General features: G+C 39.1%; 1 protein-coding gene across 2 annotated transcripts in view; it reads right to left on the reverse strand.

Moving 5' to 3' along the window:
* L3MBTL4 (L3MBTL histone methyl-lysine binding protein 4) overlaps nucleotides 1-23772 on the reverse strand; it is a 446421-nt gene that overhangs the window by 191182 nt on the left and 231467 nt on the right. For both annotated transcript variants that reach the window (XM_032293336.1, XM_032293337.1), the window contains exon 13: nucleotides 20889-21003. In XM_032293336.1, coding sequence (XP_032149227.1) covers nucleotides 20889-21003 — 115 coding nt within the window. The remainder of the gene's footprint in view (nucleotides 1-20888; nucleotides 21004-23772) is intronic.

Consider the following 23772-nt stretch of genomic DNA (forward strand, 5'->3'; position numbering starts at 1 on the left):
TTTTTTTTTTTTTTTTTTGTTTGAGACAGAGTTTCACTCTTGTTACCCAGGCTGGAGTGCAATGGCACGATCTCGGCTCACCGCAACCTCCGCTTCCTGGGTTCAGGCAATTCTCCTGCCTCAGCCTCCTGAGTAGCTGGGATTACAGGCACGTGCCACCATGCCCAGCTAATTTTTGTATTTTTAGTAGAGACGGGGTTTCACCATGTTGACCAGGATGTTCTCGATCTCTTGACCTCGTGATCCACCCGCCTCGGCCTCCCAAAGTGCTGGGATTACAGGCTTGAGCCACCGCGCCCGGCCTAGAATTCTTCTTGAAGTGAGAGCATGGGACACACTGGGACAACTGCCAGAAGGCCTGAGCAAGGGGAAGGGTGGTGGGAAATGAGGCCGTGTGAGCCAGAGTCTCCCGTTTATTCTGGGTTGGCTGGGAGACAGTGGCCAGCACCGAGTGAAGAGAGAATCGGTGAGAACACACCTACCGCGCTTCTCTGTGAGCAGTTTACTTCTCCCCGCACCTTACCTTGTGAAAGGCCTGCTGTGCGCTCTGCTTCGTGGCTGGGTCTGGAATCAGGCCTTCGGAGCCCATACAAGCAGATCCACACCCGGTATTTACAGCCCGGGCTAGATGAGACCCATGGTGAGTTCATGTCCGTGGAGAAGAGAAGTCTGAGGACTGAACTCTGGGAACACCGAGATGTAGAGACCAGAAAGAAAGAGCGAGCAAGGCGGCTGAGAGGGAGGAGCCCGGCGGGTAGAGGGAGAGCCAGGAGGAAGCTGCGGGGAAGGTGCTCAGACCAGCCAGGGTTGCACCTGCGCCTGGCCTGCACCTGCGCCTGGCCGCAGGGCTTGGCAACGTGCTGGGCTACTGCGTCTGTGGCAAGAATGTTTTCAGTGAAAAGGTCTGAGCAAACCTGATGGAGGTTCAAGGGAAAGTGCAAGAGGAAAAAGGGAGAAGCTATAGTTTAAACAACTTTTTAAGAAGTTTTTATATAAAAGGTTGTACAAAGTAGTTATAAAAAGTCGGTTGATGTCCCAAATAGCATTTCTGTTATTGTTTTTGTTTGAGTGACGATGAGACTATTTCAGTACAGGGAAAATTTGATCATGCAGAAAGTGGTTTAATTGTGGGAAAAAGTCCTTGAGTGAGCTTGGGGTGACAGGCCAGTATCCCACTAAGGATGGGCTGTGGCAATCAAGGACTGTGACCAGTCCCAATCCTGATGAAGGCAAAGCCTATGCGTGCAAACAAGGGACACTGGTGGGCTCCAGGGCAGGAGGAAGGCAAATTTCTCCCCTGACAGCTTTTATGTTCTTGGTGAAACAGGCAGTAAGCTTGACAGCTGAGCCTGAGAATGGGGCAGGGGAGCAAGGTATGAAAGTGAACTAAAAATCTGTAAAGCAAATTGTTCAATTATGACACGTTCCCGCTTCAAATAATCAAGCTTTTACTATCTTTATTTTGGATTGGAAATTTTTTGGTTAGTATCTTGGTTTTTTTCCATGCCACCCCCAGGAAATTTATATTACAGTTTGCTAAGAAGATTTAATGAAATAATTACCCCTGAACATTGGAGAATGCAAATAATAAGCGTTATTTCAAACTAAAATTATAGGTTAAACATACCTATTCTCCTCTCCTAATGAAATTCGGGAAAATAAATATCCATTGTGCTATAATAATTGGTGTCTCAAACAGAAGAAGAAAATAGTATAACCAAACACTATGGTTGCTTGTACCTGGGTTTTAGGATATCATATTTCATGATACATAAATAAAATAGAACAATAATTTTGTGAAATGAAAATGCAACAAAAAAATTGTAAAACATTCCTAAAAATGTCAATTTTATACTTACTCAGTGATCTAGAAAAATCTTTAAAGTACTACAATGTCAATATCAGTAGAGAAAGGCAATCTAACCATCCGCCTGACATAGGGATACATTTAGAAATGTGGTAGAGTCCAGAAAGAGATGAGTCGATATAATAATAATACTTATCTTCCACTCTGAAACAATACAGTAAGAAAAGAATGCAAACATTGAAAGTCTCTTTCCAGATCTGACAGAGCTTCAGAGCAGTCAAGGCAAAAAGGAAAACATGTTGTACTGGCCTTTGATTATTATTTAAAATGAGACAGAAGACCACTTCCTTCATAAAGAACTGGCAAATATTTTCTTAACAAAATATAGTAAAATGCATTTATCATATGTTGAGCCTTAATTAAGAGATAATAATATAGTGGGTAACTGGCTAATTATTCAAGGATCCCAGAAAAAGATGATCTCATATTTAAATACAAGTACAGTGTCAGGGAGATCAGAGGCTTGGTGGAAAATGGAATGACTTGACCTGTAGCCTCTGATTGAAGCATCTGAGATCTGGCTGTATGTTGGTATGAGCCATTGTAAGGATTAGGAACAAGAAAGTGAAGAAGGTATATATATGTAGTTTTAACTGATACATGCATAAAATGACATTAAAAAGGAAAGCAAAAAATGTAGATTTGATTTTAGATATCACCCCATTCAAACATGTCACACTAGTATTTTAAAGTATTTATACCACAAGCACTTAAATACAACAAAACTAGGTTCTTTTTATAGTACAGAATGGGCCTTTGTAAAACGTTGGATTGTTTTATTACTCAGTTTTTAACCTTTCAAAAATAAGGAGAATGACCTTTTTGCTGATTTACAGAAGGGAAGAAATTGTGAGAGGTTCACATAGATAATGTAGAGGCATAGGATTATTATTTTTTCTTTTTCTGAGACCTGTCAGCTGGTGTCGCCCAAGCTGGATTGCAGCGCTGTGATCACAGTTCAATGCGGCATCGACTTCCAGGGCTCAAACGATCCCTCTGCCTCAGCCTATTGAGAAGCTGGGACCACAGGTGCACACGACCATGCCCAGCTAATTTTTCTATGTTTACTTTGTAGTGGGGGCCGGCGGTGGGGGGGGGTCTTGCTATGTTGCCTAGGATGGTCTTAATTCTCAAACAACCCATATATTCTGTTTCTAGATCACCAATATAAATAATTTGTCTATACGTTATTTACCAATTGATGAGGATAGAAAAAGCAGCAAGGGTTTGTTTGGGCTCAAGAGATTGTCCCACTTCAGCCTCCAAGAGCACTGGGATTACAGGCGTAAGCCAACATGCCCAGCCACAAAGCAAGAATTTTAAGAGTAGAAGAAAGGTTAATGGTTATTGGCATACACACAAAAATGTTTTACATATAAATAAATTAAATTGTATCAAGCCTACCCTTAACTAACAGACTTACTGTGAGGAACTAAATAGTCAAATGGCACTTAAAAGTACTGAATGCAAACACTACTTCACTAGATAACCCTCTTCCATTTTTCATTGTTTTTAAGAAATAAATAAGACAGTAAATAAATTTATCTTTTAAACTTTACCTTTTATAAAACTTACCTTTCAAAGAAATTATAAAGCACTAAGATGACTTTTTTACTTTCTTTTGCCCTAAACCTCCTTTAAAGCCTTTTATGAGAAATCAACCTTTAAAAAAAAAAGAAAACCACCTAATTTGGTATTTGGTTTATGTGATTGAATTATTCCCATTTTACCCAAGTAAAAATGCTGCAAAACCATCCCCCTTCTCTCTTTCTCTCTCTCATTCATTCACTCATTCTCTCTCTCTCTCTTTTCCGCCCCCCCGCCGCCACATTGCCTTAAGCAAAGTGACACTAATCTCAAACCAAAAGGATGATAACTTGTACACTCTTTAGCCTTAGGCTTGCTCTTATTCATATGAAGGAAGATAACAGACAGGTCAAAAGCTATAAGCATATCAAGGTATGGTTTTGAGCAACAGACTTTGAACTGCTTTTCTCCTCTTTTACTAAAAGAGAAATTTAGTACATTCTAGTTTCATTGACAGTGTCACATACAATTTTCTGACTTTAAAAACCAAATTTCTATAATTGCTGATAAAAATGTCATATGTTCTTATAACCAAACATGTATAAATACGAAAGTTACCTATAAGAATGAAACATACTCCCAGTGGAGTGGCTATACCATTTTTTCAGTAATCTGAAAAGTACATCTAAAGCGGTAACTATGGTGTCCATAATCCCATAATCCTATAACGGGGCCACATTAACAATTCTCATACCAGTAAGCTTCTGGGCATTCTGGTTTTTTTTTTTCTTTTTTTTTTTTTTTTGACACAGAGTCTCACTCTGTCGCCAGGTTGGAGTGCAGTGGAACAATTTCAGCTCACTGCAACCTCCACTTCCGGGTTCAAGTGATTCTCCTGCCTCAGCCTCCGCTGGGACTACAGGCACACGCCACCATGCCCAGCTAATTTTTGCATTTTTAGTAGAGACAGAGTTTCACCATGTTGGCCAGGATGGTCTCGATCTCTTGACCTTGTGATCCGCCCACCTTGGCCTCCCAAAGTGCTGGGATTACAGGCGTGAACCACTGCTTTTGGGCATTCTTAACAGAAAATGTTATGAGTTGTTTGAGAATACACACACGTGCACACACACACAATTACACGATGTATAATTTTAATTACATTTCTCTCCATGGCTTCTGCTTGAAATCTAACTCTACAATTAATGACATTCCATTATTGAATTTCAGTTGAATAGACCTGGCAGAATTGCCAAGTTTCTAAATAGAAGGAAAATTCTCCACCTGATGCCTGTAACACATGCTTCAATAATGTAAAAGGAGCAAATTGCCTTCCCTCCAACCTCCCTTTACTAGTTTATTCAATGGTGACTTTGAATTTGTCTACACTGTAGAACTGAGAGAGAACAAGCCCTCACTGAGTATAAGGGTTAGTGCTGCCCTGAGGGAGCTCCTTGCAAGGAGATGTGAGAGACCAGACCTCCTACCTGCTGCCTGGCCAAATCAGCAAGTTGCAATGCTCGTTTGCACTATGGGTATAAAGACATTCCATTCAGAGAAGGAGAGAAAGTTCCTATGGTACAGTCTAACCACTCAAATTCTGACTTTCCCACGCCTGAGTGAGCGCCTCAGTGCCAGGGACCACATGAAGTGCCATCCCAGTACAGGCTACAGCAGCACCAGGCTCCATGAGGTCAGAGGCCACAGACATAGCAGAACCAGGAGAGCCTGGGAGTCTACTAGAAGAGAGATACCCTTACTGGCATACAGAACTGGAAGAGACTTAAAGATCCCAGCTTCCAGGTCCCACAAAATCAGAATTCCTGTGGCAAGCCTTTGAATCATTTCTGTGTTCCCCATTCAAGTTGCGAACCACCTAGTCTGCCCACTTATATTTGTAATAACAAAATAAAGATTTAGATGGTCACATAATTTGTGCCAGCTCAGGAGTCACATTATGGTATTTAAGATAAGAGCTCAAGGTGTCTGACTTGCAGATATGTACTTCTTTACTCTGCTATGCTGCACAATAAGCAACTGCTACAATGAATTTTTTAAATTTATATATATTTTTTGAGACGGGGTTTCACTATGTTGGCCAGGCTGGTCTCAAACTCCTGACCTCAGGTGATTCACCCGCCTCGGCCTCCCAAGTGCTGGGATTACAAGTAAGAGCCACTGCGCCCAGTCTAATTTTAAAATATTTAATTGACAAAGACAATATATATTCAAGATGTGTGACATGGTGATTTGATAAACATATACATTGTATGATGGTTACTACAATCAAATTAAGACATCACCACTCATGCTGTACATAATACTCCTGTAACTTGTTCATTTTGTAGCTGAAAGTTTGTACATTTGGCCAACATTTCTCCATTTCCTTCACCCCTCAGCCCCTGGTAACCATCATTCTATTCTCCACTTCTATCAGGTAAACATTTTTAGATTTCATATAGTAGGATCATGCAGTATTTGTCTTTCTGTGCCTGGCTTATTTTACTTAGCATAATACACTCCAGTTTATCCATGATATTGCAAATGACAGGATCTCTTTTTTTTATGGATGAATAATATTCCACTCTATGTACAATACCATATTTTCTTTATCCATTCATCCATTGATGGACACTTAGGAAGCTTCCCTATCTTGGCTATTGTGAATAATGCTGCAATGAACACAGGGGTACAGGTATCTCTTGGAGACACTTATTTCACTTCATTTGGATACATACTCAAAAGAGGGATTGCTGGATAACATGGTAATTCTATTTTTAACTTTTAAAGGAGCCTCCATATTGTTTTCCATAATGGCTGTACCAATTTATATTCCCATTAACAGTATGCAAGGGTTCTCTCTTTTCTCCACATCCTGGCCATTATTTATCTTTTGTATTTTTGATAATGATCATCCTAGCAGGTGTTAGGTGATATCTCACTGCAGCTTTGATTTGCATTTCTCTGACGATTAGTGATGCTGAGCACCTTTTCATATAGCTATGGCCCTCCTGTCCATCTGTATGACTTCTTCAGAAAAAAAAAAATGTCTACTCAGGTCCTTTGATCATTTTTAATTATTTAATCAGTTTTTTTTTTTTGGCTATGCATTAGATGAATTCCTTACATATATGTGGATATTAACCCTTTATCCAATGTTTGTATCTATTTTCTCCATTCCATAGATTGTTTCTTCATTCTATTGACTGTTTCCTTTGTCGTGTAGAAGCTTTGTAGTTTGATATAGCCTTATTTGTTTATTTTTGCTTTTGTTGTCATATTTAAAAACTATATCACAACCAACGTCTTGATAGAGCTTTTCCCTATGCTCTCTTCTAGGAGTTCTATGGGTTCAGATCTTACATTTAAGTCTTTAATCCATTTCAAGTTAATTTTTGTATATATATAAGACAAGGGTCCAATTTCATTCTTTGCATGTGGATATCTAGTTTTCCCAGAACCACTCATTAAAGAGATTTCCTTTCCCTATTATATATTCTTGGTGCCTTTGTCAAAGATTAGTTGACCATATACATGGGTTTATTTCTGGGCTGTCTTCTGTTTCATTTGTCTATGTGTCTCTTTTTATGCTACTAACATACTATTGTGATTACTCTAGCTTTGTACTATAGTTTGAAATCAGGGAATGTAATGTCTCCAGCTTTGTTCTTCTTTCTTAAAACTGCTCGAGCTACTTGGGGTCTTTTATAGCTCCATGAGATAGCTTTTTCTATTTCTGTGAAAAATGCTATTGGAATTTTGATAGAGATTGCACTGAGTCTGTAAATTGTTTTGAGTAGTATGAATTTTAACATTAAGTCTTTCAGTCCATGAATATGGGATATCTTTCCATTTGTTTTTGTCTTCTACAATTTCTTTCAATGTCTTATAGTTTTCAGCCTGCAAATATTTTACCTCCTTGGTTAAATTTATTCCTAAGCACTTTATACTTTTTGATGCTATCGTAAATGGAATTAGGATAGCTCACTGTTGATATATAGAAACCCAACTGACTTTTGCGTATTTATTTTGTATCCTGCAACTTCACAGAATTCATTTATTAACTCTGAGAGTTTCTTTGTAGAATCGTTAGTGTCTTTGATATGGTTTGGCTCTGTGTCCCCCCCAAATCTCATCTGAAATTGCAACCCCCATGTGTCAAGGGAGGGAGGTGATTGGATCAGGGAGTGGCTTCCCATATGCTGTTCTCATGATAGGAAGTGAGTTCTCAGGAGAACTGGTGGTTTTATAAATGGCAGTTTTCCCTGTGCTTTCACTCTTCTCTCTCCTGCCACCTTGTGAAGAAGGTGGTGGCTTCCCCTTCTGCCATGATTGTAAGTTTCCTGAGGCCTCCCCAGCCATGCAGAACTGTGAGTCAATTAAATCTCTTTCATTTATAAATTGCCCAGTCTCAGAGAAGTTCTTTATAGCAGTGTGAGATCAGACTAACATAGTTTTCTATATACACAAAAGATAATATCAGCAAACAGACAACGTAACTTGTTTCTTTCCAATGTGAATGCGTTTTATTTCTTTTTCTTCTCTAATTGCTGTGGCTTAGACTTTCAATACCATGTTGAATAGATGTGAGCTAAAGTAGGCACCCTTGTCTTGTTTCTGATTTTCTATCTGGATGATCTATCCATTGTTGAGAGTGGGGTACTGAAGTCCAATACTATTAGTATATAGCTGTCTATTTCTCTAGTCATGTCTAATAATATTTGCTTTACATAATAATCAGATTTTAAATATATTTATACACAAAACTTTCTTATTTCAACTATTCCTAGCTTTCAAAGAGGGCAAGGGTGGTCATGCACATCAAGACAGTCAAATATCTGAAATGAATAGAATGGAGTTCCACCATGTGTACAAATATACATGAGAAAGGGGGAAAGAAAGGTACTTTAGTAGCTACAAGTATGGGTGATCCTACCACAGTACTCAAGAATGGATTCTGGACACAAGCATGGGACAGGTGTCAGAGACTACTACTCTTCTCCTCAGTCTCAATCTGTTCCTGCAATGTGAGCAGTTTTCTGAATGTGCAAACAACCTGGTATTTAAAAATGCAGTGTGATTATCATAAAGCATGACCCTCAATTCACACCAGTGACTTCAACTAATGCTCAACGACGCCAACTGTACAGTTCATGATGGAGGATACTTTTCAGTAACTGTGATTAAACATGATTTTTTGATTTTTTGCATTACTCACTGAATTTAGACCCTAACCATAGAATAAAATGTGACTCCATTGTATTAAAGAATTTTCCCTGGCTGCCTGGCATTATATAAAATTTGGCCAGAGGGATTACATAAAAGATTCCTCTCTTTTTCTAATGACTTCCATTACAAAATAGGTCCATTGACATGAAAAGAAAAATGATGACTTCAAAGTCAATTATGGAAAATGTTCTTGTCAATCTAAAAAACATAAACTGCTCATTAAAGTATAAAGACTTCCATAACCATATTTCTTTTACTCTGCTTTACAATTCCTTGGAACAATAAAAGCTTTTAATGTTCAAGAAAAGAGTCAAGTAAAATAGCAACAAGGAGAATGTGGGTTATTCAAAAAGAATAATGCCTTGGAGAAGAGGGTTGGTAATGCAGGAAAAAAAGGGGGGTATGCGGTCAGCAGCTGTAACCTCCCATACATGGCTTTGAGCTCATTGGTGATTACAGAAATAAAACTACATATAGAAAATTATTTATGAAGAACTTAGTGCAAGTTAAGAGTATTCTAAAGAATGCTATAGAGTGAGTGAGATGTAACAGAAGACTGAACTGCCAGAAATCTAGAAGGTCACTTAAAATATAGCACAGCAAGGCTACTGGATGCTCAAAGTAGATCTGACTTTGCATCTGCAATACCTAGGATGAGAAGCTCCTAAATGTACGATTTTGTGAGTGGGTCATGGAGGAAAAGATCTATGGTTCTGAGGGCTGGATGGACAGGTGCACAGAGCTGTTAGCCCAAAGACTTGGGTAAAGTATTCTCCCATCCCCTCTAATTATGGTAAACTTATGTGTTGAAGTGAAACTTACTGCTTCGCTAAGGAAAACAAATTCCAATTTTTACTTTCTGGTTTGAAATGAATACCAAAGCATAAATGAAAAGTAACACAAAAGCCAAAGGCTCTTAGTTCTTAAACATGCTGAAAAATTTTCAGTTCTCTAAGTCTGTCATTTAGTGCTCATTGAATTTTAGGTTTGTGTACATTTTCAACTTCTTGATTCTTGGTTGCTTAGCATGCAGAGTGAAATGAAAAACATCATCATCTTTACACAGCTTTCTTTCAGAATGCAAATATATAATGTTTCTTTTACATTAAAAAATACTTGATTCTATGTTCATTCCTAGGAGTCATTTAAGGATACCTCTACTTGTGAAATAAAACTATGACGTATTTTAAGTCTTTCTAATACCACAAAAGACAAAAAAAGATTTTCCAAGATACTGATACCACTAAGCTTGTCCTGAAAGCAACACATAGAGCTGCCCTTGCTCACTTTCCATTCTCTGTGACCCCCGATTTTGAAAGAAGATATTGCTATAAATAAGAAAAAGCATCTATAAGAGGAGAAATTTTAATCTCTTAACACTAAATACTAGTGCATGCAGTAGCCAAAAGAGCCTGACATTGACTTCTCTGTGAATCTCTTCACTACGGCACTACCACACCATGCGTGTTCACAGGACTTTCTCTCTTCCTGGTGCCTTTATCATCATGGTCACCAGTGTAGAACTACGTCCCACAGGACTTTGCAAATCCTAGCACAGCGGTTAGCACATTAGAGATACCAAATAAATCTCTATTCAATTACCACAACAACACCGAGATGATAAAACCCTTCCTCATGTAATATTTTCAGGCAGTCACTTGATTGCTCAACTGCTCAAGAGTTTCATTAACCAGGTATTGTAGGGTGATGTAGATATACATATAGGTAACAATTGCATCCAGTTCCCTTCCCTGCCACGAAGGCATTATTGTTTTCTGAAAAGGTGAAAACTCGCGAGAAAAATCCTGAAAGGTCTGTGTGCAAACTCAGGATCTCCACTCAACATCCATATGCCGACTTGCATAAATCTGTAGCCAGATATAAGGCATAAATTGGGACAGGGTACGAATTTGCGTAGACTTACTGTCAAACCACTGAGTTGTTTCATCAGTTTTAGAAGTGACTGGCTATTATACCTGTTTTAAAGGTCTGTAAATTTGCACAGAGCTGTGCCTTGTTTAATACAGTCTACGAAGGTCTGTGTGTGCGATGACAAAGACCGCTGTGTCACATTGTATCACAACTGTGAACAAAGTCATCAAGCTAGAATGAGAAAATAATCTGCAGAATTGTTCTGAGCTAGCACTAGGCATCCAAAGACTACGTTTTAGAACCAAGTAAATGGATTCTGCCCTCACACCTCCAGAAGGTAGAGACACAGGATAAGCACTTCAACGAGGAACATTTAAAACTGACAATATCATTATGACTGTAAGTACCTTTTGAAATGTATTATTTTTTCTTGATAAGTCTATCATGGAGATCTGCAATTAGGGACTTTGAAAATAGCTACCTTTTTTTTTAAACACAATATGCTATAATTGTCTATTAAGTCAATGAGTACTTAGGGACTCTTAAAACCGCTGATTACTTGCTTGCTGTAATTTGGAAGAACAAGTACTAAAGATTCCTTGTGAAATTCTCTTTAAAATAGAATGAAATTGAAAATGTGCTATTACCTGGATAAGCTAACAATATTTTTTCCTCAGAATGACATCCATCCATCATCATATTAATTGCTCCACATCTGGCCAAAAAATTGCATTAACTTTTATTTTATAATCTAAGTGAATTTCCATCTCTGAATAACATTTTCTAATCCCACAGAGTTTCAATGCTCATAAAGGATGGCATTATTAATCATTCATTGCTTAGTGTAGATTAAGAATTTTATCTCACTTATCAGGATAAACAATGTACCCACCATACGGTGTATTTACAAGTCAGTCTGTTGTATTTATACATGTGCAATATAATAAATGAAATTGGATAAAAATGAACTACACTTTTTATCAAGTTATGTTCTATTATGCTCGTTTATGTTTAACTGTTAAATAAATTAGCAATGTTCTCAAGGCCATTAATATAAATTATAAAAGTTACATATATTATATTGTAGTTTGTATTATTACTCTATTAATATACACTTTAACTTCATAATGATGGATAATTTAATTTACTTTGTAATCAAGCATTATAATTACTCCTAAATACAAATCAAACAGAAGTTAAAGATAGAATAATGACACAATTATTTAGACATGGAAGCCAGCTAAGAAATCTCATTTTTCTGCCTATCAACTTCCTATTTATAAAGGTTTCCTTTGTCATTTAGGGAGGGTTATTCTGGCCTGTGTCTCTCCTACTAGGCCTGACTAGGCCAATTCCAGAGCGGCTACTCAAGAACTCACTCACTTCATGAAGGTCACAGGCGAGAGCCCAAGGTGGCATCTAGAGATGCAAGTTGATTTTGCATTAAGTGATTAACCAACACATCACAGAGAGAAGAACATATTGATAAATGTTTTCTGGAAGTCAGACCATGAAAAACACGAAGAGATACAACATTGACTGTCTTTCCGTTCATAAAGCTTACAGTTTCATGAGAACTAAAGACAACTGTGATGATTACATATTGTTATATGCACTGTGGAGAAAAGGAAGCGGTGAAAAGAAAAATAATAGTGGGCCTGGCGTGGTGGCTCATGCCTGTAATCCCGGCACTTTGGGAGGCCGAGGCAGGTGGATCACAAGGTCAGGAGTTCAAGGCCAGCCTGGCCAATATGGTGAAACCCTATCTCTACTAAAAACACACAAAAAGATTAGCTGGGTGAGGTGGTGCATGCCTGTAATCCGGCTACTCGGGAGTCTGAGGTAGGAGAATTTCTTGAACCTGGGAGGTGAAGGTTGCAGTGAGCCAAGATTGTGTCATTGCACTCCAGCCTGGGTGACAGAGTGAGACTCTGTCTCAAAAAAGAAAAAAAAAAGAAAGAAAAATAATAGTGGTTGCTGTTCTTTACATAATATGGCCCATGGAGGCCTAAGAAGGGATCAATCAAGATGTATTATAAAAGGTGAGAAAGAGCCGCACATTAGAAGAGCAGATAGACCATTCTGAACAGAGAAGACAAAGGCCTTAAGGTGGAAAGAGTTTATGTTCACTAATTGAAAGAAAGGAGTAAGTGTAGCGAACAAGAGGCTAAGAGAAGACAAGGAGGCGAGAGGTGTGCACGTACACACTCCTTCTCTCTTCTCACGTGTCCCCCTCTGTTTTCGTTTACCCCTTCTTTATGCTGGCCTTGGAGTGGGCATCTATTTATAAATAGGAGGCCTCAAAACAAGGCTGGAGCAATACTAAGGGGCAGCTGCACATCTCTAGAAAGAGATCCCACATGGCTACTTCCACATGGCAGAAGGTCAGTGGCCAAGTTAATGAGCCCAGGGCTGTACTTCCATTTTGGCACAGCCTATGTGGTACATGGAGGGAACCCAGAAGTTCTTACATGCCTCAGAAAGGAGGCATAGGGTCTCTAAAAGGGCTGGTAGGTGAGCAGAAGTCTGTAGACTAGAGCAAACAGCTAGGATCACACTCCTTGGAGGAAGGATCTTGAGCAAGGCCCAGCAGGAATGTCTCTTTATGAAAAGGTACGGCTCCATCTTCTCCCTGGGAAGAGTGCGCCCTGTGAGCTGCTGCTGATCAGGAATGATATGAAGTCACTGCAGGTGCTCCAGGTATGAGGCTATGCTGCAATGTCATCTATTTTTGGGCTTTGCCGCCCTCTTCCCCTCATGCTTCATGCAGCATTGCTGATGCTGCAAAGCAGAGGATGCTGTCCCTTGCTGGAAACCCAAACTCAGCACTTCCATAGGCCTGGACCAAGGTTGGGACCTCTCACTGGCTGGGTTACCCACTTTCCTGCCCAGACAGGGGATAACCAGAGGGAGACTCATCTGATTAGAAAAGTACATATTGCAGGATTTAGGCAAGTAAGGATGCTTTCTGACCAGGACCAGAAACTCCACTCTGTCTCTAACAAGTTGTGTGAATCATTTAATTTCCTGGCCTCTGGATGAGAGGTTTGGATCATAAGCTCCTAGGATTCCATCAGTTTTATATTCCACACCCCTATCTTTGATGACTAGGATAAGAGAAGATGAATAGAAACATCTTTCCTGCATCTATTTAGTTTTATACCAAAGCTGGTGGAGCAGCTTTGTTCTTCTTAAGTTGGAGAGGCAAGGTGTTGCCAACCTAAACAAGAGCCCAGACTAATCTGCTGAGATGGTCCCTGCATGGGAGGCTCCAGGGAACGCCACATGGCTCTCCCTGAAGGGCCGGGCACCACCAGCCTGCTCCATATCTCACCACCCCTTGTCACAGCATGTCAGTTTTTTGTCATTTCATAGCAAACACTTTATATGTATCCTGGTGAGAAAAGTCTATTAGTTACTAAGTGGTGCATCCAAATCTGCATTTAATTAAAAAGTGAATATTTTTTCTCAGGCTATATCTACCATATTGGAAGCACTGGGACCTGTCACATTTTTATTTTGTCATTTTTTTCCTACTTGAAAACATTTGCAAAGCATTTCTATGTAATCAAATATTTTATTCTGCATTGTTTAGCTCTGATTTCTGAAAGAATGTTTAAAACAAGGGCTGAAGGGACAGGGAGGGTGAAGTAAGTACAGCTATTCCCATCCACAGCGTGGAGAGGCATGCAGTCCTGGGGGGTTGCCCTGCTGGTGGACATTCCATCCTGGACCCTTCATCAAGTGTTTCCCGACATGCACTTAGCACCTGCAAGTGCTGCAAGTGTTCCATGGAGTGAGGAACAAGGGTGAAAATACAAGAACCCCATAGGGGATCTCCTGGTCTAAAAGATGAGCTGGCATGACTTACTTAGTGACTATCTTTTGCGTTGCAAATCAGCACTGTTCAGAGGTGTTCCGGACAGGCAGAGGGAGAGCCAACAGCAGCAGAAGGTCCATGGAACAAGGTGCAGGGTATGAGAACATAAACAAAGAGCATGCACTATCGGGTCAGCCTGGGAGAACCACCATTAAGAAAAATAAAAGTGGAGGGGAGCTAGAGATTAGCGGGGTTACTGTTTATGGGTGGCTTGGTCAGAGAGGGCATCTCTGGGAGATGACACTCGAACAAAGTCCTGAGGACATGTGGTGGCACCAAGCTCCAAGCCAAGGGAACAGCAGCTGCAGAAGTGGAAGTGTTGCAGGTGAGCTGCAGTCCCTGTACAAGGCCAGTCCGGCAGGAGCTGAGTGAGAAGACAGAGACCGGGCTGGGGAGGGCCTTGCGTGAAGATCAGCACTTTGCAACAAGTTCTGTGAGACAGGGAAACGCCACTAGGAGGTTCTGACTTAAGAAAAAATGTAACTGTGATATGACAGAAGAGAGGATAAATTACTGTGGGATGATGAGGATGAAGGGGCAATTCATTTCCCCAAGGACATCAGACCGAGTTTTGGAGACGAAGTGACACATGCATGCAAAGGACTTTATCTGTTCTGCTCTAACACTAGAAAGGACTGGCGCTGGGCACAAGGGCACAGACCCCACCCAGCAGAAGACGAGGTGTCAGTGTAGACTATGACTAGAGGTAGGAAGAGGCTCGAAGCCCATTCTGTTGCCTGAATCAGAAATAAAAGAATGGGAAACTCTAGTGGAAGGCTCAGGGGAAGATTGGTTATGTCCGTTTGGTTTATGACTAGAAAGTTCCATAACAACTCAGTAAGGATAATTTTATTTCACTTGTGATATATTTAAAATGTATTCTCTCTTTCTCTTTTTTTTTTTTTAAGAAGAGCAAACAGTTCTCAGTTGAATTCTGCTTCAAGGGCCTGCTTATCTTCTGTCTGACTCAATAATTCTGAATGTTGTGAACTGTCCTAAATGTTATTCAACATCCACTCTGCAATCAGCAACCCCTTGATGGATGGTAGCATGATTATAGCAAGTAACTCGGGGAAAACCACACTGGTTGTATACATTTTAGGAAACAAAGTCAGCTCCTAATTTTCCAGATCATTGAAGTGAATCAGCAGCATGGGACACAGATGTGCCTGTGCTCCTCACCCAGTGCAGCCATTTCCTTAGGGTCCCTGTGTGCCAGGCAGCTCGGAAGCAGCCAAAGCCATGTTTAATCTTGCAGGCCTGCAAGTTCCAGAGATCAAGGAACTCTTCCAAAGGCACTGAGTTGGCTGGGTGTGGTGGTTCATGCCAGCAATTCCAACAATTTGGGAGGCCAATGTGGGTGCATTACCTGAGGTCAGGAGTTCGAGACCAGCCTGGCCAACATGGTGAAACCCAATCTCTACTAAAAATACAAAAATTAGCCAAGCATGGTGACAGGGTCTGTGATCCCAGCTGCTCGGGAAGCTGAGGCGGAAGGCTGCAGTGAGCCAAGATCACACCATTGCACACCAGCCTGAGTGACAAGAGTGAAAATCCGTCTCAAAATTTTTTTTAAAAAAGGCACAGAGTTAGTCAGAGCAGAATGGAAATGTACATCCAAGTCCTCCTAACTCTAGAGTCTACCATCTAGCTTCTCAAACTTGGTTAATTTCCAAAGCAAGAAAAACTGGACATTCCATTGTCCAAGAGAGTAGGTAATCTGTGTGTGAATAATTAATAACATGGTAAAAGAAATGAGCTCCATGTAAAGAAAGTTCACATCAAGTATGACTACGATTACAGTCTCCAAATGATGTGACTACAAAGATTGCCAAAATGCGACCCAGTTAGATGACCTGAGCAGGCATGGTTTTTAGGTTCTATTTTCGTATTTTTTAAGAACATTCAGAAAACACAAACATGATAGAAAGATTTTGACAACTCAACAGGGCTAAGTCATCAGTATTTAATTTCAATTCTAACTATAGGAAAAGCTCACCATGAGGGACTGCATGTCAAATAAAGCAAACAAATCACGTCCTCATGGATGAGGAAAGGAGAGTTTAACCAGGCAGCAGGGCACCAGGGTCAATTGCAAGTGATCATCTGTAGTTAGGAACGGCAGCTAAGAGGAAGCTGTCATTACCTGGTTATACAAATTGGACTCTTCCTAGTTGAATGGGAACATTTATTTTCATTCTCAAGAGGCTTTTCTCGGTTAACTTTTCAAGAACTTACACTGGGCCTTAGGGCTTGAATATTATGGTCTTGGTTCAAATTTACTGCACAAGCATTTCTGCTGAAGCTGAGGTTCACAGTGTGCACTCTATCTTGGCTCAATGTCTGCAATGAGATTAAATGGCACTAGAAAAATAGAAACAAATGAAAGGGACTATTACTTGTTTAGAAAGACCTAAAATTGTAATAAGTTCTAATAAAATGTGTAGGGAAGACCAACAAGTTCTAGTGTTGCCTACACTTGTGCCGTTTTCCCTCCAGAGAGGCTGCCACTAACTAGCGTAGGCCCAGGGTGCTCTTCTGAGCCCAGCTCAACACTGTTCTGAGATTTCTTCCTGGACTCACCCACTGCATTCTGCTCACTCTGGAAAACAACAGTGGCAATCTAGATTTCGTTTTTACTCATCCATAGGCAGCTGTGTGATTTTATTCTACTTCACACATTTGTAAACCACAGCCCCTTCCGACATAAATTAGAAGCTCACTGAAAAAAATACATGTAATGCTTACATATAATATATATATATATATATATATATATATATATATATAATCTCTCCAAGAAAGCTGAGAGAATATATGTGTGTGTGTATACATATATGTGTGCCTGTATATATTATCTTCAGATAATATATACAGGCACACATTTTTCTTCCTTTGTTTCCAAGGCTTTTATTACAATAACAACTACTAATATGTAGGAAAATAAGAAAAATATTCATAAAGAAAAACAGATAAGAGTAATAGATTTAAAAACTCTCTACCTCATATTTTCTCTTGATCATTCTTTTTTCATATGGTATCACTGGTAGACAACCTACTGTGATATCTTTCATAAAAATCCACTAAAAGGTAAATCAATAAATAAAGTTCAAGTCAGATTCCAACTCTATAAAATATAGATTACATGATCTCTAAGATTTTTTTCCCAAGTTCTCAACTTTTAGTAGTCTTTGCAGTATTTGACCAATCAAGTTATCATATATAAGTTCTTAACGCAATTATTGAGTCACACAAGTACAATAAAAATAAAACAAAAGAGTTCAAAAAATTCTGAAAGTTAAAATATCTTAAAATACCTCTAAAATATCTGGAAAATAATGTTGGTCAGCTGACTTTATTTGTATGTGATAAAATACTGTGTGTGGTTTTATAGATCTACTTACAAAACTCTATTTTGATCTAATTTTCAAAGATACAGGACATTTTAGTGAGAAAAGTTTAGTGTGAATTACATGAGTAAATAAGATTAACTCATTGACTTAAATTGGCATTCAGAATAAAAGATGATTGGATGTGGTTGTTTGTACCCATATCATAAATAAAATACAGGGTAAAAGTCAGGGTGTTACACGTGACTCCTCTGTAGAGCAAGTGCCCAGCAGCCTCCACGCCTCGCAGGCATTTGACAACAACTGAGCAGTGCGACTTTCCCGTGAAAAAAGCAAAGATATGGAGGAAAGCTATAGAAAGGTGATATATTGTCTTCAGATTCTTAGGAGGTCAGTGTTCAAGGTGCTGTGAGTAAATGGATGATGTAAATGAAAGGTTTAGAGAGAAAATGGTGGAGGATAAAGGTAGGGAGGTGAGTAATGCATAGACTGTGAAGGGCTTTGTGTGCATGCAAAGGAGTCTTAGGCTGATAGGATACTCCATGCCAAAGAAGAGTTTTAAGAACCCAAAAATAATGAGGTGAGTTTTGGGTTTGATACAGACTATTCCAGGCAAGAAGAGGGAAAAAACAATCGTATCGCCATTGAAACAATCAATGACAGGCCCTCAAATGTTTTGTTAGAGTGCCTAGAGCAACTATTTGTTTCTATTTCCCAGTTGAAAAAGAATTCAGTGATAAATAAATAACTAAGAACAGAATCAGTTTTGGAGTAGGGGTGTGTGGGGGTGGGGAGGTGCGCGTGTGTGTATTTTCACTTTCACAATAGGGGCGGGGGCGACACATATTGAACCACATCACAAGCATGTCTTAAAGTCTAGACATTTCAAAATCAATAAAACATAAATATTTATGGTGAAGATATAAATAATTGAAACCATGATTAACCAAAAAACCTATAATAAGCTATATTAATCTTGATTAATCTAAACAAGTTGATAACAAAAAAGTCAAGCACAGCAAAAACAGAAAATCACAACCAACCAAAGGCAGCTAATTACAATTTATCTCCCCCCCCAGTTCTAAGGACTCTAATTACCTACCTGTGAGTACACAAAATACTAATCTTGTAATACAGCCAACAACACGTGGAAGTCAAACTTCTTAAGAAAAAATGAATTAAAGTATTTGGAAAACCCTAATCACATTAATTTTAGCTCAATTTCAAATCTGGAACTCTTAGTAACTCCCACTTAATAACTTACATAAGAATGAAAATCTAGAAAATGTCACATTGTTTCCCGAGAGCAGTTAATATTAATTGAGCACATACTATGGGGCAGGCAGATTTTGAATTCTATCCATTCATTTATCTCATTTAATAATTGTAAACTCATGAGGTAGAGATTAATATTATCTTTATTTCATAGATGAGGAAACTGAGGCATAGAGACATACACACTAAGCAAGCTTTAAACTGAGATTCAAAACCCACCATTCTGACTTCAGTTATCTCATTTTTAACAACTAGTATATACTGCTCTAGAATTTGCATTTTTAGATTTATTCTAGGATCATCAGAAGAACCTGTGCAATTCACTAGCAGACCTCAGATCATATCCTGAGAAGCATCTGTAACTATGATGACACCACAAAATAATGCAATAGCATTGAAAACATGCACTGGGGGTCAAAGATGGATTCCAGAGAATTAAGAAAGAGAACCAGCAGGCACTTAGTGGCTGTTTATACGTATGGGTTAAGGAAGCGGCGAAGAGGGAGCAGCATCTGGAATGGCAACTTAGGAAGCAAACAGAAGCTACAGTAGAAAGTGTAAGTTTTTGGCTTGGGATGGAGTTTGGGTTTGATGCATAGACTCTGGGATGCTTCTGAGACATTCAGGTAGAAAAGCCAGGTGGGTAGAGTGACAAAGGAGCAGGCAATGGTTGGATTGGAGTGAGGAGAGCTGTCCCTGTGCCTGCAATGCTGGTCCATGCCTACCCCAGTGGAGCTCATTCATACATGAGAAAGTTCCTGGGTGAGGGATGGATGTGCAGGGTGTATTGGGGGGTTCACATAAAGTGAGAACCATCTCCCTGACATGTTGGGCTGTGAAACAAGGCAGAATGAAAAGCAAGATGTAGGAAACCACAAAGCACAGATGCTGGTACTCTTCCCTACTTGGAGTCCTCCACATGGTGCTGACCATGGTCTCCTTCATTTTACAATCTTGGGGTACTGGTTCTACACGTGCCAATACGTTGTGGGCTCCATAAGGGCCTTCATCTCTTTGATTTTGCAGTTTTTGAAGAACCTAGCACAATGTAAAACTGTTTCTCCAATTATTTAGCCAGGGATTCTTCTCATTTTTACAAGAAGTCCTTTAAGGTATAAGGTTCAAGCATCATTAGGCTGGCTCCATGTAAGACATCCTCATTAATAGAAAAGTATTCTAGCTTCGCCTTAAGAAACCAATGGCAGGGAAAGAGAAGCAGTGAGGGAACAAAATGAACATGAGAATGGAGAACATTTTCACTTGCATCTGGAGCTGGTTATTAGTCATGTCAGCATAATCAGATCAGTGGACTCCTTCAGACAAAATAATAAGGTAGTTTGGTTTGCAGCTCATTAAAATTTAGAGTGGTTAATTTCCTACTTTACTTTAAGTAGCTAGAAAGTCAGAAATAATAAAGATGCAAGTAAAGTAGAGGATTTTAAGATTTTTTTACAAGTAAAAAAAATCTCAAAATTGTTGGAAGTTAAAGCATTTTAATTTTCCAAAAGACTTTGTGTAGTCTATTCTATAAAATAAAATTAAGATAAGATGTTTAAAAAAATAAGATGAACTTGTTCAAAGCAACAACCAAAATTAGATGGATTTAGATGTGCTAGCTCAGCTTTCCAAACTAAAATGTAGAAAATGAAGATTCCCATGGAAAACACTATCAAAATAATTTTTTAATGATTATCACTTTTCATTAACATAACACATGTCCTTTGATGCTAAATTGTAAATAATTGGCTTTCAGTGTAGCTGTAGTGATGATTAATTCGCCTATGTGATATTTAGCTTTCAAATGCCTATAATGGCATGAATAAACAACATTATGGCTGGAAATCAGGCCAAGTATTTAAAGAGCAACGACAAAGAGCAAAGTACTCACCCTGCGGCACCTCCAGGGGATGTCCTGTGACATCACACCATCCGATCGGGTGGATGTCGGGGCTGTCCGCCTCCACCCAGTAGTCATACTTATGGTCCCAACCATCAAAATGAACCTGTTAAAAAGAATTTTCAACGATTAGTATTTAGTATTTCACTAGTGCTGTATTGAAATATTTGAATACAGATCTCTGAAGTTGAGATTGAAATTTTATTAATCACACCTTGCAGTTGAAATAGTATTTAAAATGTGTCATTCTACAGCCTCCTAATCCAGCCAACAAAGGCGACTGTACCAATTTTTCAAAAAAAAATTTAAAGAGGTTGGTAAATAAAACATTTGTCAGGGATTGATCAGAATTTGAAGAAGTAAGACCAATCTATTTTCTCAACTAAGACAAATACTGGAATGCTGTTGAGGGCACACTCTCTGTCCTGGGCAACTGTCCTAGTAACCACTTCAAGAACCATGTCAGCATCATCAACAGTAAGAGTCACCAACTTGATATTAGTACAAGGCCTGTAATGATGGGAAATACACAGATTAGAATATAAAGAAACAATTAATTGCTAAAACCTCGAAATGAGAGATGGGCCCCTTTGGAATAAGGAGGCAAAAACAGTAGACAAAATATGCTACAGGGGTAGACAGATTTTAGTAGCTACCGTAAGAGCTATTCAAAGACCAAGCGTAAGCTATCAAGAAATCTTCTAAAGAAGAGGTAGGGCCCAGGTCTAGTCATCCTACCAGCATAGGCTCAAGCAAGGCTAATTATTGCAAGGATAATTTATCTTGTATCTTATCTACAAAACACACACACACATACCATGCACATATATAAGAATAATTAAATAAATCCCAATTTTGGAAACAAAAATCTAATTATTCTTTCTTAAAATAAAAATAATTATTTCTTTTTAAAAAAGCTATATCCTTTCCAATGCAAAGAAGCCCACTTAAGTTTTTGAAAATCATATTTGAATAAAAAGAGCAAGATGCCTAGTGCTATAATAAGCTAACCTGAAATATAAATCCGTTATGCAGAACATAAGACCAAAAAAGCAAAATTCTATATATTCAGTCCCAAATAAACTCCCAATATTTTTTCTCAAGAGTCATCTTTCTAAGCAAGTGGTTTTCCAAGTGCGATTCCCTGACTATCAGCATCACCAACCTGGAGCTTGTTCAAAACGCAAATTCTTGGGCACTACCTCAATCCTACTGAACCAGAAACTCTAAAGGTAGAGCCTAACAGTGTGTGTTAACAAGTTTTCTACATGAGTCTGCTATATGCTAAATTTGAGAACCAGAGATTACAGTAATAACTTTCAAAAGTATATTTCTACCAAACTTAGGTTTCTGATCATAACAGAGTGCCCTTTCACAGTAATAACCATAAAACTGGACATATGCAGCAACGTTTTCTGACATTGGACAACAGGCAGCACAGAAATGCAATCCCTACATAAAGGAAAACATCCCAGATGAGCCCTTAATATCAGCCTGGAGACAACTTCCTGATTGCAGCACAGAGAGGAGAAACGTAAAGAAAGCAGTTTTGCAGTCAGAGAGACACAGATTACAGATCAGAGCTAATGATGCAGCTGGAAGTTAAAGGACAAAGTACTGGAGAAGACAGGACTACAAAAAGGGCAGGGTGTGGTGGCTCACTCCTGTCATCCCAGCACTTTGGGAGGCCAAGGAAGGAGAATTGCTTGAGCCCAGGAGTTCCAGACTGGCCTGGACAACATGGTGAAACCTCGTCTCTACAAAAAAATACACAAATTAGCCAGGTGTGGTGGTGATCATCTGTGGTCCCAGCTACCCAGAAGGCTAAAGTGGAAGAATCACCTCAGCCTAGGGAGGTCGAGGCTGCAGTAACCCATGATTGTGCCACAGCACTGCAACCTGGGCGACATAGTAAGACCCTGTCTCAATAAAGAGGGAGATCTAAAAGCCCATGTGTGGTTATTCACAAGACCTTGATCAAGGGCTGGACTACCCATGTACCAGGTGAGACTTTCTGAAACCAAGGAGAGAGTAGCCAATATGAGGCTGAGAATGAAACAAAGATAATAGAGGTCACACGTTCCTGGGAGAGGGTAGAAACTAATGTGGAGAAACCTCAATAACACGTTGACAATTTGACTGAGATACCACCAAGTTCACACTTTTGGGAAAAGAAAGATGCCCTAGAATAAGCAATACTCATGAACTGCCCTAAAAAAAGGATAAAATCAAGCCTCAGCAAGATGAAGAATTACCAGTAATTAACTCCCCAAAAGAACCAAATCCACTCTTTTTAAAAGAAAATAAATATTCCCACTAGATACTGTAACATTCATTACGTATAACACACAAAAATTTATTAAACATGTAAATAAGCAGGAGACTGTGAGCCATACTCATTTTGTAAGGAAGTTGTCAACAGAAATACACCCTGAGATGACCCAAATGTTGTAATTAGCAGGCAAGGACTTCAAAGTAGTTATTGAAATATGTTAAAAAACATAACAGAACATGGTCTTAATGAGTGAACAGAGAATCTCAGGAGAGAAATGGAAACTATAAAAGAGAAGCACATGGAAATTCTAGAACTCAATAGCAAAATATCTTAAATATTGCTTGACGGCAATATTATTACTGCATGGCAATAATAGCAGATTGCAGACGGCAGAAAAACAGATGAGTGAATATAAAATAGAAAAACAGATTCATAGAAATTATATACAAAATATAAAAACAGATTTATAGAAGTTATTAATCTAAAGAACATATGATGTTCAGATGTGGTGGCTCACACCTGTAATTGCAGCACTTTGGGAGGCCAAGGTGGGCAGATCACTTGAACCAGGCAGTTGAGACCAGACTGGCCAACATAGTG

The sequence above is a fragment of the Sapajus apella genome, unplaced genomic scaffold (assembly GCF_009761245.1).
Source record: "Sapajus apella isolate SASKATOON/1434 unplaced genomic scaffold, GSC_monkey_1.0 scaffold29, whole genome shotgun sequence".
Lineage (NCBI taxonomy): Eukaryota > Metazoa > Chordata > Mammalia > Primates > Cebidae > Sapajus > Sapajus apella.